General features: G+C 56.4%; 6 protein-coding genes and 1 non-coding gene across 7 annotated transcripts; 5 read left to right on the forward strand and 2 right to left on the reverse strand.

Annotated features, from left to right (window-relative positions):
• Positions 1 to 777: 777 nt before the first annotated feature.
• EHS24_006601 (uncharacterized protein) lies at positions 778 to 2,183 on the forward strand (the record flags this gene model as incomplete). The annotated part of the gene is made up of 3 exons (XM_028622012.1): positions 778 to 1,634; positions 1,683 to 2,016; positions 2,070 to 2,183. 3 exons carry the CDS (start codon positions 778 to 780, stop codon positions 2,181 to 2,183), a joined length of 1,305 nt encoding a protein of 434 aa, XP_028478464.1.
• A 383-nt stretch (positions 2,184 to 2,566) lies between these two features.
• Positions 2,567 to 3,498, forward strand: EHS24_006602 (uncharacterized protein; the record flags this gene model as incomplete). Its single annotated transcript, XM_028622013.1, has 4 exons — positions 2,567 to 2,862; positions 2,902 to 2,937; positions 2,998 to 3,232; positions 3,286 to 3,498. 4 exons carry the CDS (start codon positions 2,567 to 2,569, stop codon positions 3,496 to 3,498), a joined length of 780 nt encoding a protein of 259 aa, XP_028478465.1.
• A 436-nt stretch (positions 3,499 to 3,934) lies between these two features.
• EHS24_006603 (uncharacterized protein) lies at positions 3,935 to 4,449 on the reverse strand (the record flags this gene model as incomplete). Its single annotated transcript, XM_028622014.1, has 2 exons — positions 3,935 to 4,272; positions 4,326 to 4,449. 2 exons carry the CDS (start codon positions 4,447 to 4,449, stop codon positions 3,935 to 3,937), a joined length of 462 nt encoding a protein of 153 aa, XP_028478466.1.
• Positions 4,450 to 7,304: 2,855 nt separating this feature from the next.
• EHS24_006604 (uncharacterized protein) lies at positions 7,305 to 10,629 on the forward strand (the record flags this gene model as incomplete). Its single annotated transcript, XM_028622015.1, has 4 exons — positions 7,305 to 7,501; positions 7,674 to 7,883; positions 7,928 to 8,628; positions 9,350 to 10,629. The coding sequence occupies 4 exons, from the start codon at positions 7,305 to 7,307 to the stop codon at positions 10,627 to 10,629; spliced, it is 2,388 nt and encodes a 795-aa protein (XP_028478467.1).
• Positions 10,630 to 11,727: 1,098 nt separating this feature from the next.
• Positions 11,728 to 14,091, forward strand: EHS24_006605 (uncharacterized protein; the record flags this gene model as incomplete). Its single annotated transcript, XM_028622016.1, has 3 exons — positions 11,728 to 12,305; positions 12,382 to 12,697; positions 12,748 to 14,091. The coding sequence occupies 3 exons, from the start codon at positions 11,728 to 11,730 to the stop codon at positions 14,089 to 14,091; spliced, it is 2,238 nt and encodes a 745-aa protein (XP_028478468.1).
• Positions 14,092 to 14,726: 635 nt separating this feature from the next.
• Positions 14,727 to 15,026, reverse strand: EHS24_006606 (uncharacterized protein; the record flags this gene model as incomplete). The annotated part of the gene is made up of 1 exon (XM_028622017.1): positions 14,727 to 15,026. The coding sequence occupies one exon, from the start codon at positions 15,024 to 15,026 to the stop codon at positions 14,727 to 14,729; it is 300 nt and encodes a 99-aa protein (XP_028478469.1).
• Positions 15,027 to 15,289: 263 nt separating this feature from the next.
• On the forward strand, positions 15,290 to 15,394 carry EHS24_006607. The gene has a single exon. It is a non-coding gene; the product is annotated as a tRNA-Val (tRNA).
• The last annotated feature ends 425 nt before the right edge of the window (positions 15,395 to 15,819 follow it).

The following is a 15,819-nucleotide window of genomic DNA, read 5'->3' on the forward strand; positions in this document are numbered from 1 at the left end:
CGTGGTTGTGGTTGCTTTTACCCGTCCAGTGGGATGCAGAGAATGACTGGAAGCATGGCAGATAGTTGGCACAGATCTCGAGCACAGTGAGGGATGCTAATTAATCGCTTAAAATCAATTTATTCTCATGGCACAGAGTTCCGTTGTCTGAAGCAATAGTGCCCGTGCCCATACAATGTTAGCCTGGACTCCATGGAAGCAGTAATGTGAGTTTGATGACCCACACTGGCCACTGGCCACTGGGCCGCTGATGGCCGGGCCCGGTGCATTCACTGCACAATTTACCTCCGCTGTCCTGTGCTGCATCTGTTTGTCGTGCTTCGCGACACCTATTCTTCTTTCTCTCTGCGCAGTCTGGTGATGTTTGACAGTCAAGTGGCCGACACCAACAACAATACCAAACGACCCAAAGTCTGTACCATACCGCACATATGCACATACGGAAGCACGTACCATCGTGTTCATGTCAATGGAGCTTCATCTCAAGCAAACTACTGACAAGCCGATAGGAAGGGCTTACGATGTCAGGTCTGCCTACATGCATCAAACCCAAAATACAAAGTATTTGCCACGTCAACTGAGAACGGTAGTACAGCAGCATAGCTGTTAGTCGCGGTGTTTACCGCCGCAACGTTTGCATACCCCAGCGGATCAGTGTTTATCTCAAGGTGGACCGGATGTTTGACACGCGCTTGGATCACCTTAAAAGTATAGTGAACTGCCAGGCAAACCTCGCGCCCAGATCTAGCTGTCTCTCCTCCCAACTCCTACGCCGTTATGTCTCAAGTTGTTGGCAAGGCCGCTATAGTCATTCGCGGTCTCGAACGCGAGGCCGACCAGCTCGCAAGGCAGAGTGCCTACGACAACCTCGGCTTGCGTCCCCTTTCGGCTTGGGAGAGTGATCATCAGCCCACTCCTCGCCCATCATCACCCAACGGCGTAGCCAACTTTTACCACCCATTTGCCCATACTCGCAGTACCAGCAGCAACAAGTCCGAACCCTTCAGTCACGAGCAGGACAGCAGAAGCGACAAGGAGAACATTCGTCCGCCTTGTGGGACCGCGACCATCAGCCACACGCACGAACCATCATCCGTCTCAACCTCTACCAAGCCGGCCCATCAGATTGATGGCAGTGATGGATCCAGTGTCATTCTACCTATCCTCGTCAACCTCCCTACCCCTCTCCCCGACCTGCGCTTGGACGACAACCACTCTCACCAGCACCCCATTGCCCCTGCCTACGCCACCGAGAACGCCGTTCCTCGTGTGGCGCGTTCCCCGCCGGCTGTCTCCGCCCCACTTGCAGGACCCGACATGGACGTCGACTGTGACGACGGGCTCGCCTCGCTCTGGGACAGCGAAGACGAGAGCTATGACGCTGATCAGGACGAGGAGCTCAAGACGGTCACCATCCGTTGTATCGTCCCCAGTCCTTTGACCAGCGAGCAAATGTGGGAGATTATGGAAACTCCGCACATCACGTACGACGAGGCCTGCCATTTCAACACCACTTTCAGTCGCAACACCACTTCGTCCGCGTTCCGCCGTTTTGCCGTCACTTTCAAGGAGTGGAAACGTTTTAGTGGAGAGGACTGTCTCCGTCATCAAGTGCTCATTGGTCTCGGAAATTAGTAAGTCTATCAAGAATGGGGAGCAGAGTGCTGACTCCCCAGCATCAGCGTCCCTGCCACATACTGGTCTAACGGCCACCATTTTTGCGACTACGCCGAGCTCATCGCAAACACCGTCGCCCACGCGTCTGGGTGCCCGGCCAACGACGTATGGGAAAAGGTGATCATCCACACCTCGGCCCTCCGCGCCTACTTGTTTAAGAAGGGCGCCTTCGCGGGCTGGCTCCCTCTCGACTTCTGCATCCCCGCTTGGGAAGTCACTGTGGAGCGTCTCGAACAGGTGGTGCGCTTCCATGCCGACACGAACGCGACGTTTGGTGGTAAGTTGATGGACGTTGACGCGTTCTTCTACCCGGCTTGGGACTCGCGCAAGATCATGCATGTGAGTTGGGTGGATTAGCTTCATTCCCTTCTCCGATGGCTGACATTTTTCAGGCTGCAATGAAGAAGCGGGATGGCTGGAGGGGAGTAGGATACTGCGACTCTGAGAATGACTCTGACGCCGCGTCGCCAGAAACAGAGAGGGGCCACTTCTCGGTTGTTGTTTAGGCCCGTGGGCCACAAGGCACTGCTCTCTCTTCTGCCACCGTTCAGCCAAACATGCATACCGTTGCGCGTCTATCCCTTTCTTTATGCACTGATCCGAACAGGTCGCGTCCGAATGACACACCACAACACACAAGTGGCGGGACGTGTGGTGGAGGAGGGTATTTTGGGGTCCTTCCTTCAACAGCACGGGCCACTGTGGCACTGTGGTTGGGATCAGTTGTCTGTTCCACTGGCTCCTGGCGCCTCCACAATCAGTATCCAAATAGATTATGCCCAACTAGCTCTCTACAACCCAGTCTTCACGTGCGAGACGTCTTCGGTATCACTTTCGGGTCCTTTCCACCACTTGTTTCACAGCTGCGAACCACCCCTCCTCAAGAACAATGGCCCAACGCAGCACCGCTTCATCGCCTCTCCATTCTCCTACCGCCATTCGTTCTGCGGACGGTGTACTGGCGGACAATCCCGCCATTCCCAACCCGTGCCACTGCACTATTTCTTGGGAGGTCGCCTCTGAAAAGGTAGTCGCTCTCGGCACGACGGACTCGGATCTGGAGTATCCCTACGGTGCCCTCTTTGGTAGCCGCTTTGAGGAGGTGTCTGAGGACTACTTCTCGGGCCATCCGAGGCGTAGCACCGAGGAGCTCGTATGCCAGGCCCTTTGTGGGTGCCAGAAGAGGTGAGTGATGTACCCTTGCACAGCGCTAATTGTTCTCAGCCTCTCCATTCCTGCAATCTTCTGGTCGTCGAGGAAGTAGATCAAAGCGGCCTGGCGGATTTCTGAATTGTGCCCTTTCGGCGACTTGTCAGCCAGCCTCGCGATCGTCCTTGTCCAAACAGCCAAGCTTCGTGCCCATATGTGGTGCACCAAAGGCGCCTTTGTGGGCCACCTCAGCTTCATGACAGGCATGAACCGCTTCCAGTACCACAGCTATGACCAAGTCGTCAGGCTCAACCGCTGCTACCAGCACTGGGTCTCTTGCAGATTTCCCGACATGCACCCCTCGGCCACGCTTTTCTACCCAGCCGCAGCAGACGAGGTTCTCTACGTGAGTCCCATGCAAGGCTGCCCGGTCGTACCTTTCCTGACTGCCCCCGATAGCTCCTCAACAGCCATGCCTCCGTCCTCCCGCACCAGGAAGCTCACCTCTCGGACGATGGATATGCTTCAGACTCCAGCAGTGAGGGGCCGGGGACTCCGACTCGCCTGACGGTGGTCCGTGGTGGTAGCAATCTGATTGTGGAGAGCATTGAGAATGCTGAAGAGTTCATCCAGGATGAGGAGGAGGAGCTCGCGCTGGACACTCTTGTGTAACGCACTGAGCCACTGCCCACGGTTGTCCTGTTGGGACCATCTGTTGTTTGGTTTGAATGCATTCTTAGATAGATGTCCTCCGCCGATCAGACACTTGGAGGGCTCGTGGATTTTAAGGGAGGATGCTATGCATGTGTCTGATACAGGAAATCTATCGATGGTGGGTCGCTATGCATACAATGATGGGTGGGTGCTGTGCCCCGACCAGCGGGGTGATGGCAGTGCTTGTGCAATGTCTTGGATGTCTAGTTGAGTGCGCGCCTGCGCTGGGAGACCCGATGATCTGATGATCATTCGTGCTCGATGGTGGCAATTGACGTTTGGTGTGGGTAGGATGGATGGCATGGATGGGATGGTGAGAAGCCGGTTCCCCCTTGCATTTGGTGTGATTGAAGAGGCCTCGAGGCGCAGACCAAAGGCAGCGAGCAGTGTGGATCTACTGGCCCTGGAGTGTCATCTCCTTCAGACGAGTGCCGGCCATTGTTCGTGGCATTGGCGAGGGAGAAGAGGGTGCTGACAAGGGGGTACCGGGAAGGAGGGGTGCACCCAGGCCGAACTTCGGCTGGGCGTTGGGTGGAGTCATCATCACGCTCGAAGTCGGTGAGGGCTTGAGCGCGATGGGAGGCTGGAGCGCAAATGCAACGCGAGGACGAGGGAGGTGGAAGGCCTCGACGTCGTCTGACGAGTTGGTGGCATGCATCTCTGGGCTCCTGGGTGGAGTAGCCGGCGGCGAAAGTGGACGAATGTGGAAAGGCACGTTGGTGACTTGGAATGCTGACGGCATTAGACTTTTTCGGTTCTCGGCATTGTTTTTCTGTAAGACTCACACTTCTGGAAGGCAGCCTGTGCGCGCTTCATGGCCTCGGGGCTCAGTCGCGAGTTGCTTGTACGCGATTTAGGAGCACACGGCTCCTGGAGAGGAGAGTGAGGTGGTGTACGGGGGGACGCCATTGTTGTGGTTGGCCAAGTTGAGCTCAGAGTGTGGAGTGGGAGTGGGGGGTCGCGTCGTATAACGCTAAGAGAGGCTCTTTTTGTTGACACTTGTGGGGGGTCGATGGGGGGTCGATGGAGTGTGGGGTAGTCGAAGACGTCTCGGGGGTTGTCCTTTTTATTGTTGTCGAGGTGGGTGATGAATTTGTTCTGGTTCTGAGAAGCTGCAGCGTTTCAGACTTGCCAGAAATCCTTGAATGGAGAACGCCTGCTTCACCTCATCTGCTCCACCTGCTTAGCGGCGGCGGTGGTGTACCGCGCGCTCTGCCTCCACGGCCGAACAAAAAAACTGTCGACGTGGTGGTACAGTCTCGGAGCGGACGCCTCACCCAGAGCCTCGCGGCAGATGGGCTCTCGTGGCTTGAGCAGCTTGCAGCGTGCGGCTTCGCAGCCGCGGGAGACGGGATAACTGGGGTACAACAGGCGCGGCAACAGCACACAGAGTTACGCGTTTAAGCATCTCGGTCTCCATCCCGCAGAGCCGAAGCTCTGTCTGAATACAATATGCAGGGAGAAGGGACGCGACTGACCTCTTTGCCCTTGTTCAAGGAATTCCAGGATTCCGGCAGGGCTGATGCATCGCTCCACGGCCCTGCTGGTCGAGGGGGCAATAGAGAGGGGGAGAAGCGGTTCAACTCACAGCGTCCCGCAGCCCCGCGGGTGTTCTGGGGGACATATGCAAACGGCTGCCGCCGGCCGTGCCCACTGGGCCACTGACGTCCACCGGCCACCGGATTCACGGGAACGGGAACTGGACTGCGTTGAAGAGTCGACTTTGACTGCGTTTCCGGCAGCCGGCGCGTCAGATTCGGCTTAATAACAACGGACCGACGTCACCATCATTTACTGAATTGAACGGTGGTCTTCGTTAAAAACTTTATATCGCCACAATGCAATCTAGCCGATGCAGCGTACTGTACAGTAAGGAGGTGCGCAGCTTTCTCTTTCTCTCTGTGTTTTTACAAGCGTGACGCGTGGGTTCCGACATTGCAAGTGCAGTTCAGCTTGTACTGTCGGCGCGTCGAGACAGGGTGAATAAACGCGAACGGAACGCCATCAGGCGTCCACGCGACTTAGGGGGGAGCGCGTCGGTGGCGTAGTGCCTCTGAAAAGTTGGCACGGCCGTTGCGCCTGAGTAATGCTCGAGAGGTCCGAGAACCTTTATTCGAGACGGGACCTGCTGCCATGGCTCTGCGGGCACTGGAATACGATGGGTCGTTTGCCAGCACGTGGAGACAGGGTGGGGAGATGGGTCAATGCCGCGGACCACGACAGTCGATGAATGAGTGCCCAAACGACCCGGTTCTCCAGGAACCGCCCAAGGGAACGGAAAATAGGGATATGCAACACCCCGAAAACCTCGTGGACTAGGCCTTTTGGCCTTTTGCTGGAAGCTCTCTACTTGCGCGTAGATCCGTTACGATCCACATGCCAGAGATCCAGAGACTAGAGACTGTCGGCGGCCACTTGCCGGCAGCGGCATGTTCTACCGGATGAGACGGACGGTCTTCAGCATGGCCAGACGGCGGCCAGCCCAGTTATAGTTACGAAACGGCAGTTTGTCCGAACCCCACCTTGCGCCGTCACTCGTTCCGTTTTAGCAGCGCCTCCCAATGGGTCACTGATCACTGAATTGTGCGAGCCAGTGCTGAATACTAGTGACACATCTTGTACACGCAGTGGTCTTCTGGATGTAAACGGTAGGGAAGCCACTCGGTCTTGGGGTGCAGACTGCCACCCTAGCAGGGCCGCTGCTAGGGCTCAGCGACGTCTCATATTGGGGGTTCATTTGTTCATCTCATTCGTTCTCATATTGACGTTCAAGCCAAGGACCCAAAGTGAAATGAACCTAGCTCTTATGTGCTCGTGCACTCAATAGAGTTGGCAATATGAATACGCAGTAGCGTCCATAACGAGAACGGCGATGACGACCCTTGAGCACCCAAGTGTTAGTACTTACAAGTGTGGGTGAGGGGCCAATCAACAAAGTCACTCAAAGCCACGCCAGAAGGCTCGTAACTGAAAACCCCTACACTCTTCTAGAATTCTAGACCTCACCTAGGGTTCTCGATGTCGTACCTCATGGCTCGTAGCTGCTGCGTACCTACTAACTCACCGGTGTGCACCACTGTTGAATTCACTGCGCTAGTGCAGGAAGAACCTCAACGCCGCGGCCCGGCTGGCTTCATGTAACAACTGATTCGTTACACCCGCGGCCACATTGCATTCAGTGTCTCGCAACTGTCTGTGGTCTGTCACCAGCTTGGTTTACAGTCAGTCACCAGCTTTCGTCCCACTTGCATGGTCGTGTGCACTTCTCAGCCTCCACGTCACCTTCGCCTGTCGTTCAACTCACCAGGGGAATAATGAACACGTCAGTGCCCCCACATCACACAGCAAAGCAGCGAATGAAGGTCCTCTAACTAGCCCTAGTGCATGACACTGAACACTGACATACTATACCCTGTTACGCCCTATCTGTGGTCAGAAGGGGCGTGTAAGATATCTTTCTCCTCGTAATTCAGAATTGACCAGTCACAGGCAACGACGGCGAACGAACGCCTACCCCAACTCACAGCTGTTGTTCTTGCAGACGCCCCGACTGTGGAGCACAATCCGTTCCCCTATGATTCACTCACGGTGCGCCGCAACGGTGACGTCTGGATGACGCTGTGAAGCCACTGCACCCATTTACCCATTATGTACCCTCCGTAGGCAATGGCCGACTGAACGTCAGTGTCGGCCTATGGAAGCAAGCTATAACCCACGACCTGTTCCAGCACACACCTTCACTCATCTTTGTGACACGGCTCACCATGTCCTCTCGCCGCCGTGGATTGACTCCCACCCCCGCGAGCTCATCCCCGCAGACCAACAAGCGCCGTTCTCCCACTCCGACTCCCACCTCAAGCCTGCCAAAGTCGCCGCGCACCGGACGCGCTTCCGCCGGCCTCATGAACTCGAGTTTCGGATTTGCGCTCGACACCGCCCACCAAGGGGGAAGTCTCTACTCGTACGTCTCGTTGGCGACGATAAGTGGCTGACAACAGCGATGGGCAGTTGTGTGAGCGCTGTGCGACTTTGGGGGTCGAGTGCGCCACCCGTGCGTTCCTCCCCGATGGGGAGGGTGCGTGGCGTCACCCAGGCTGCGAGTCGTGCAAGAAATCAATGATGAGTTGCTCGAGGGCCGGCAAGACGTTCCACGAGTTTTCAATTTCGGCATTGGCACTTGGACAGTCTGAGGCGACCAACTCGGCCGCCACGGTCCTCCAGGCCATCATCGAGGCGGGAGACGGATCCAACGGGACTGCCACCTCGGAGCAGATTGTCGAGGAGCTCACGGGCACGTTGCTTTCCGACAAGGGCAAGCACGACACCGACAAAGGCGCTGCAGCGTGAGTCTCAAGTCATCAAACCGGAGTTTCACTGACGTCATTAGCGGACAGCACCGCCCGAAGAAGGCCCGCATCACCAAGGATGGCGGGGAGGATGCCGGCGAGGCCGTCGTCAGTATCAGTGCTGGTGACGTTGCCGGTGCCAGCAAGACCGTCGTTGAGACCACCACCACTGCCATCGACGCCCCACAGTCCAAGCACTCTGTGATGACGAGCTTTTTCCCGTCAACCAACCTCGTGTCCCCCTTGTCGCAGCTCCCCCTCATTTCCACTCCTCCTCGCTCCATCACTCCCGCGCCCACCCCAGGGTTTGGTTCAGCAATGCTGTCGCACGGACCCCTCCGCATCCTCACCCCGCACCCAACGCCGACACGCACCACTGAGACCAAGGTTGAGACCAAGACCATCGAAGTGGGACCTGTGGACCTCGCCCCGATCCACCCCTTCCTCCGCATCCTGGACCTCAAGGCTGTTACCGCCGAGATACAGGTCGTGGACCAAAAGCTCCAGGCGCTCTCGGTCCAAGCCACAGCCCTGACGGCTCGCCGCGCAGAGCTTATTGCTCGCGCCGAAGAACTCAGTGCGGAGGCCCACGCCATGCAAGAGCAGATCTCCACTGAGACAGGATCAGTCATGGCAGAGTACCGTGCCGTGGCCCAGACTGTTATGGAGCTCGTGCCCCGTGTCTCCACCGTCCATGTGGCCCACCGCACGACGAGCCTCCAGACCTCTGTCGCGTCCCAGAGTATGCCGTCGTTAATGCCATCACACAGCAACTCTCTGCAGTAGATACACAGTTTTCACTGATTTGCCCATACATGCTGTTTGATAGACCTGTGTACGTACTTGCTATGAAGAACCGGACCTGTACAGAGTGTGGGCGGAGGAAATGCTCGCGTGTTTATCTCCTTGATCGCGGGGACCGTGCACAGTCACAAAGGCTTGGCACAACAGAACTGCCACTCGCCGGACGTCAGACGCGTTCATGCCAGGAGGTTATCGAGTGCAGTGGGAATGGAACGTGCCAAACGTCGCGAGTGGCGCAGTTGCAAGGTGCAAGGTACGAAGAGCATCCCGCCTTCCCTCTGTTTGATGTGATTTCCAGCATTCTGCTAGAGCGGCATCAGACACTGATGACGGTGACGGAATACACGGGTCATCAACGGAGTGTGGCGGTGACCATCAGAGGCTGGTCGCTGCGGACACCGAAGCGGCAGTACCACCTGCGTAAGAGAGGTGGTCTCCCTCCCCCCCCCTCCTCGCTGACAGCAATTCCAACACAAGCACTCTCTCTCCACCAACCTCATAGCATTTGCTTGGACGTACACCATGATACAGCAGCTCCACCCTCCCCATAGAGCACACCTCAGCAACCCCCGTGCTAGGCTACCCGGTCCATCAGTATATCAAATCCAGTGTGAGCTCCGCATACCCCTAACATGATGGGAACATAGCTGATGGCCAAGTGGCTACCCCGTCCAGGCCTGATGGCGTGCTTCTCACCATTGCGGATGTGGACAACGAGGACGAATCATTTGACAAGTCGTTTGACTCATACTATGCCAACGCCCAGCACAGTGCCGACACGTCTGTAAACGGCGAGACCTCGCCCGCTCCCAATGCCAACAGGGATGTGGACTGGAGAACCGACAGTGATGACGAGGACCCCTTCCACTTTGACAAGATGGACGTTCTCAATGACCCCGACATCTATCCTGACTTCTTCGCCTCCTCTAGGAGCGGCCCAGCGCCGATGTATTCCACCCCCCATCCATCTTCGGAAGTCTTGCCTCGTAGCCCCTCTACCACATCACTCAGCAACGAAGAAACAGGCCTTTTGCCGCCCCCCGCGGAAACGACCAGCAACAAGCCTCCGTCACCTGACGTTCCTTCGGACGCTTGGAATCCCAACGACGATGCGGATGTCCTCCTCAGTCCAGGTCCACGCAATAAGACTCGCCTCCTCTCTTCCAACAGCGCCAAGAACGCCATCCTCCCTATCAGTATCCACTTTTCTGTCGACACCGACTCTGGCCCCCCCAGCGGTTCCACCGACCAATCCGACAGCTCGGCGATTTCATCCATTGCTCTCGTCACCCCGACTACTCCAACTGCACACGCAGCCGACGACGATGCATCAGGTGAACTGAGCGACGAAGAAGAGGAGGAAGAAGAACCCCGTACCCCAGTCATTCTCTCTCCTGCCGCCGCGGCCTATGTCCCCCAAGGTCAGATCCTTCTCCGTCGTCTTTCCACAAAGTTCAGCTGCCATCGTTTTGGCGGGCGCACCGCCGAACAAACGTACGCTCTCATCGAGGTGGCTTGTGAGGCTCGGCTCCGCCTGGGCTTGAACGACAAGCGTTGGCTTCCCGACCCCAAGACTCAACCACCTCGTTCACCCCGCCCCTCGGACCAGCTTTTAGAGGACACCCACCAGCTCATGAAATGGATCGAGGTCAACCACCCGCCCTCGTATACGCCACACGTCAACTACCGTTCGCCCATCGAGCCAGTCGCAGCTGAGCGCCGTCACGGTGTAGTATTTACCGCTTGCCGGTACGACATGCCACCGCCCAACGAGATGGTGCAGACTGAAACGGAGGAAATACTCACCGAGGAGGTCGCCACGGATTTGCAGGGGGATGCGGCGACACAGAATGAGAGGGGAACGGGGTGGTTTAATAGCATCAAGAACAAGCTCAAGAAGAAGCGTTCGCGCGCAGACAACTTGTTCGGAGCTGCGTAGGAGATCTAAGGCTGTGCCATGCACAAAAGAATGCAGTAATGATAACGAGTTGGCTTGTCCATTGTCTTCTCCGCAGGTGGAGCACCACCCCCTGTGTGGCAGTGCTGTCAGAACAGCCCCCGCTTTTCGGGTTGTTTTCTGGCATTTTTGGCAACGTCGTTCAAATACAAGTCAACCCGTCATCAAAACGTACTGATCCTTGAGATTTACTGAGTATCAACACCACCGTATGTAAGAGTAAACACGTCGCCGCGACGCGTATGTGTTGAATCAATGAGGGTCGCCAGTAAGGTTTGTGGCGGTGGAATGGAGCCGAGTCGAGGAACTGAAACCGTCCGCCATCCCTCAGGCCCTACCGAAATAAACAACTTCTGCACGGCCCTTCACCCTTGCGTGCACCTCGCACTTGAGTGACCTCTGGAGTTGTGCTGTGCATCGAGTACCAGTCCTCGGTGGTCAGGACCACGTTCGGCGCTCTTGGTTCGTCGCAACGTTACAATCCTTCCTGACCATGGTGTCATTCTGAGTCTCTACTGCTCTATGTACCTAGATGACGGTTCAAAGTGAGCAGACGTTGACAGCATTTGCGCCGCGACTTCACTGCTGGCGTAATTTATGCACCGTGTTTACCTCAGATCAGTTCTCACGCCGAGGTTTAGGGTCGGCTTGGCAGAGAGGACAGTGCGCCGACATCCGTTCGGACTGCGAGTCGGTGGCCCTTGGGCCGTCTCCTCTGATGTGGCAGTGTGTATCCCACTACAGTTTCCTTCCCTGGGTCACTCGAGTAAACACGCAGGTAAAATATGTTCAGTACCCATCAGCGTTGCATGCCCCAGCTTCTTCCAGAGTTGGGTATATATGAACGAACTTTCCATCCCCCACCTGTCTTTCTGCTTCTTCTCAACATCCCCTCCTCCCCCCATCCTCTCATTGCTGTCCGCCAACACTATCCCAGACACACATCCCTCCCATTACATACCACTCTCCTTCCTTCCGTACCTCTTGTTATTACTTCCGTCCACTCTCTTTGTTATCATTTCCCCATCACCCCTCCGTTTCTCATCACCCACCCATATCCTTTGTTCCCCTTTTTGTAAAATGTCCGTACTATCCCCTCCCCCCTCTACCGTGACCCCTCCTCCGAGTTCAACTTGCGAAAGCTTTGACTTCAATACTGGCTATCTTGCTCCTCCTGTTATCTCCTCTCTCAACCTCTCCGCTATCTCGGACACCAGCTCTGATGGCGGTCCTCCGACTCCTCATGCTTCAATCACCAAATCACCGACCCCTTCCAACTCTCCTCGCAAGGTCCGCCCTCTCACTGCTTTCAACGACAATGTGCACCTTATCTCGGGTGACATTCCTTCCCAAGTCTGTGATCTTTTCGCCAACGCCACACCCATGCCTCCTCTCCCCCTCTTATCGACTCCTACCTCGGATGGTGTCGCAACTTCTCCCAGGCTCAGCCCGCCGCAGTACGCTTCCACCTGCTCTGATATCCTCAAATATGGCTTCAGTTACATTGTCAATCATCTCGCCCTTGAGGAGTTTGCCGAAAAGGACAACGCCTGCGGTACTGCATTCAAGGAGATCTTCACCCTGTACTCCCGGTCGATGGGTCACCTCAACGCCGACGAAGCTCTGAAGGCCGCAACACTTTACGGTTTTGGTCCTAGGTGAGTTCATTTTTGAACATTTTTTCCCCCGATTTCGCCTTGCACCTGTTCTAGTCTCAGCTGACACAATTTGCAGTACTACTGTTCCCGCGCTCTTCTGGAGCGACCTTCCTCGCTTTGACATTGCTGTCAACAACCTTGCGCTCATGCATGAGAATCCGACAAATGCATTCATCGAAAACATCCGCGAAAACACATCCGACCTGCGCAACAAGCTCCACCGCCTCGGCGCCTTTGTTGGCTGGCTTCCCATCCGCATCGGCGACAACATCGAAGAGCGTGACAGTCGTGAATTCCGCGACCGTTACCTCGCCAAATGGTCGGACATTGTCGACTCCAAAACGGCGTTTTTCTTCTCCGACTGGAGCTCCGAGTGGCTTGTCGACGAAATGGTGAGCAGTTCCGCGGCCGTTGTTTGGCCGAGCTCCCGCTGACATTTCAGGCCATGCCGTACTCCATCCCCCAGACCTCCCTCAACAAGCCTCTCGCTGATGCGCTTGAGCCACTTGGAGACCTGCACTCGTTCACAGCCGAGATGGACAGTCGCGACGTGTTCGGCAGCGCCACTGTACCTTCCCTCGACAGTTCGTTTGGTTCCACCATCGTCCGCCGTCGTGACCCCATTCCGTCCTTCGACGAACCCCAGCTGCCAGTGTCATTTATTGCACCTCTTAACACTGGCAAGAAGCTAGTGGCGAAGAAGAAGGGCTTTCCCTCGGCTCCATACCCCTCCCCGCCCACTTCAGACGCCCACAAGCTCCGCCATTCGGTCAGCACCCAGCTCCACACGTCACCCACGCCACTCACTGTGCAGAAGCCCAACATGGGACTCGCAATGGCCGACATGCCCTTGGACGACTCAAATGGCATCCGGACGGCTTCCACCTTGGGTCCCTCTGCCAAGCTCGGGCTCGTCGACTATCTGGGACACGTTGTGCAGAAGCGGACTCCGAGCCCCGTGAAGCAGGGTACTATCGGTCGCAACGCCTCGACCCGGTCCGACATTCGCTTCCGCATCGATGATGACGAAAAGATCGTCGAAACCCTCCAACCCCAGTCGTGGCGCAACGCTCCCGGCGTTACCACCAAGTGGCCCCCCACCATGTCCCACGCCAAGTGCATGTCTGGCCTGAGGCACAAGGAATCGTTCCGCGACCTCGGCGAGCTTGGTGCCACCACCGTCAGCCATGGCAAGGACTACTGGGCAAGCTCGCTGGGACGGTCAAAGTTCCCCTTTGCCAACGACCCAGTGGAGCGCCGTTCCATGACCATGGCAAACTCGAGGCGCAGCTCCAGCTCCCGCGGACCCATTCCCACGTTTACCGCCCAGGAAGCGCATGCCACCGACCTGCCCACCGCTACCACCCGTACCCTGTCCACTCGTTTCTCAACCACCAACCTCCACGCCCCAGACTCCACGGCCACCATGCGTCTCGGAACTCCGTCGACACCCACCACCCGGCCCCGCCCTCTTCGCACTAGCAAGAGCATAAACGTCCTCGACGCCAGCAAGTATCTCCGCCAGCCCAAGGTCGAGCCCCAGTCGGACTCGGAGGAGGGATGTCTCACCGGCAACGAGGCCGACGACGAGGAGATGGCTCGCCCCTCGAACCCAACGCCCAGGGCATCTCGTCGCAGGATCAACACCGACAAGCGTTGGGAGGAGGGGGAGAAGTTGGACTCGGTCAAGAGGCTCACCAAGAAGAGGAGCAAGTGGACGCTTCCTGAGGGCTACCCCGCCATGCCCAAGCCTACTTTCCTTTTCTCTGGCTCCGAGGTCAAGTGAGCTCTCCCCACACTCCCTCCGACTCGTCAACTCGTCAACGGCACTTCGATTTCGCTACCGTCTCTGGCCTTTGGTCTCCACCTCACCCACCCCACCCCACCCACAACCTGCTTGGTGAGCGCTGGCGCCACCTCGTACCCATCCACCGTCCACCCGTTGCCTGCTTCCAGTATCGTTTGATTGACACTAATTGATTTTGTTTTGTCCGCGTTTCTTGTGAATACTTTTGTCGTTGTCTCCAGTCAAGTCATGCATTCCCTGTTCCCTTCATTACGGTTCCATTCTTTTCTTGCATGTGTAAACCCCGTTAGATACAACAAGTATGGTCGAGGAAACGTGTTGAAAGAGTGGCCATGTGGAAGGCAGCGCAGTGCATTTGACCCACCGTCGGTGGAGTGAGGCGCGGATTCTGATGTGTTGTGGCTCGCTTCCTCATACCTCCGACCACCTCAAATCTCATTCATCAACATCCACAACCCTCCAGGAGGGCAACAATTCTTAACTGCGCTCCACAGACCATCTCCATTACCTTGTAAACATGCATAGCTATCAACATGCATAGCTACAGCGCGTCTTCGAACAGCCAGGCCTAGTAACGTACTCGGCGAGATGGCCGAGCGGTCTAAGGCGCTGTGTTAAGGTTGTTCCACTCCTCTTCTCGATCTCTTGAAGAGAATGTCAATCCGCAGTCTTCGGACGTGGGTTCGAATCCCACTCTCGTCAGAAGGGGCTTCATTGCCTCCCAAGCCAAGCTTTTTGGATGTCTGGGAGCCCAGGAGGATTGCAGGACGGCGTGGGAACGTGCAGAGTTGAGAAGAAGACTTGGGAGGCATGTTGGGCGTACTCCCACCGACCTCCTGTTGCCGTCTCTTGGGTTGAACTTCGCTCACTTTGACCCTAGGGGCCACCAAGTCGCCCAACCCTCTCACAGGCATGACTGACAAGTTTTGAACTACAAAGCAGTGGTGGAAGACAAATGGGCGGTTGGCTGTGGCTGGAGTTGGGGAAGGTCAGAGAGTCAGACCCCTTGACCTACTGGAGGAAGCAACACAGCGAAATAAGTGCTCCCTTTATGCCACATGTCTGCGTGGGGTACAGGACACCCCCACAGTTTCCACCAGGGTCTCTCTGTTCATCTTTAGCTCCACCTCCCCCCCCATGGCATCCTCTTTTCACGCTCAAGAGGTCAACATCAAGGATCCCCTTAGCGCAGTTGGTTAGCGCGCTCCCTTCACACCCACACCCACCTCAGGATGTCCGGTTGCTACGGGAGAGGCCGCCAGTTCGACTCTGGCAGGGGATAGCACGAGCAGCTCGACAGAGCCGATCTGGCACCCACTTCTCGGGGATGTCGTCTAACGGCAGGACATGAACGGCACGCAAGTGGCGTTGAAGAACGGTGTTCGACTCACCGCGTCTCCATTTTTGACTCCTGCAACTGTTTTAGGGTGTACAAGAGCTTCTTAGGTCTTATGGAAGGTTTAGAGGATGTGAGAGGATCGTGTTGGGGACGATTGGTCGTTGCGGCAAGGACGAGGAGGTGTTGATATTAAATCCGCACATTTTCGGGCCATTTCCCCCCCTAGTTTATGTCCCTCACTGCTGTATGCCCATACGAGGTGGTAAGAACTACATGGCAGTCCATTAGATATACCGCGATTAATAATCCAAGGCATTTCGGACCTGTAGCAAAGCAATGACACTGATGACTGGAGGACGAGACGATCG

Source organism: Apiotrichum porosum (assembly GCF_003942205.1).
Source record: "Apiotrichum porosum strain DSM 27194 chromosome Unknown scaffold_3, whole genome shotgun sequence".
Classification (NCBI taxonomy): domain Eukaryota; kingdom Fungi; phylum Basidiomycota; class Tremellomycetes; order Trichosporonales; family Trichosporonaceae; genus Apiotrichum; species Apiotrichum porosum.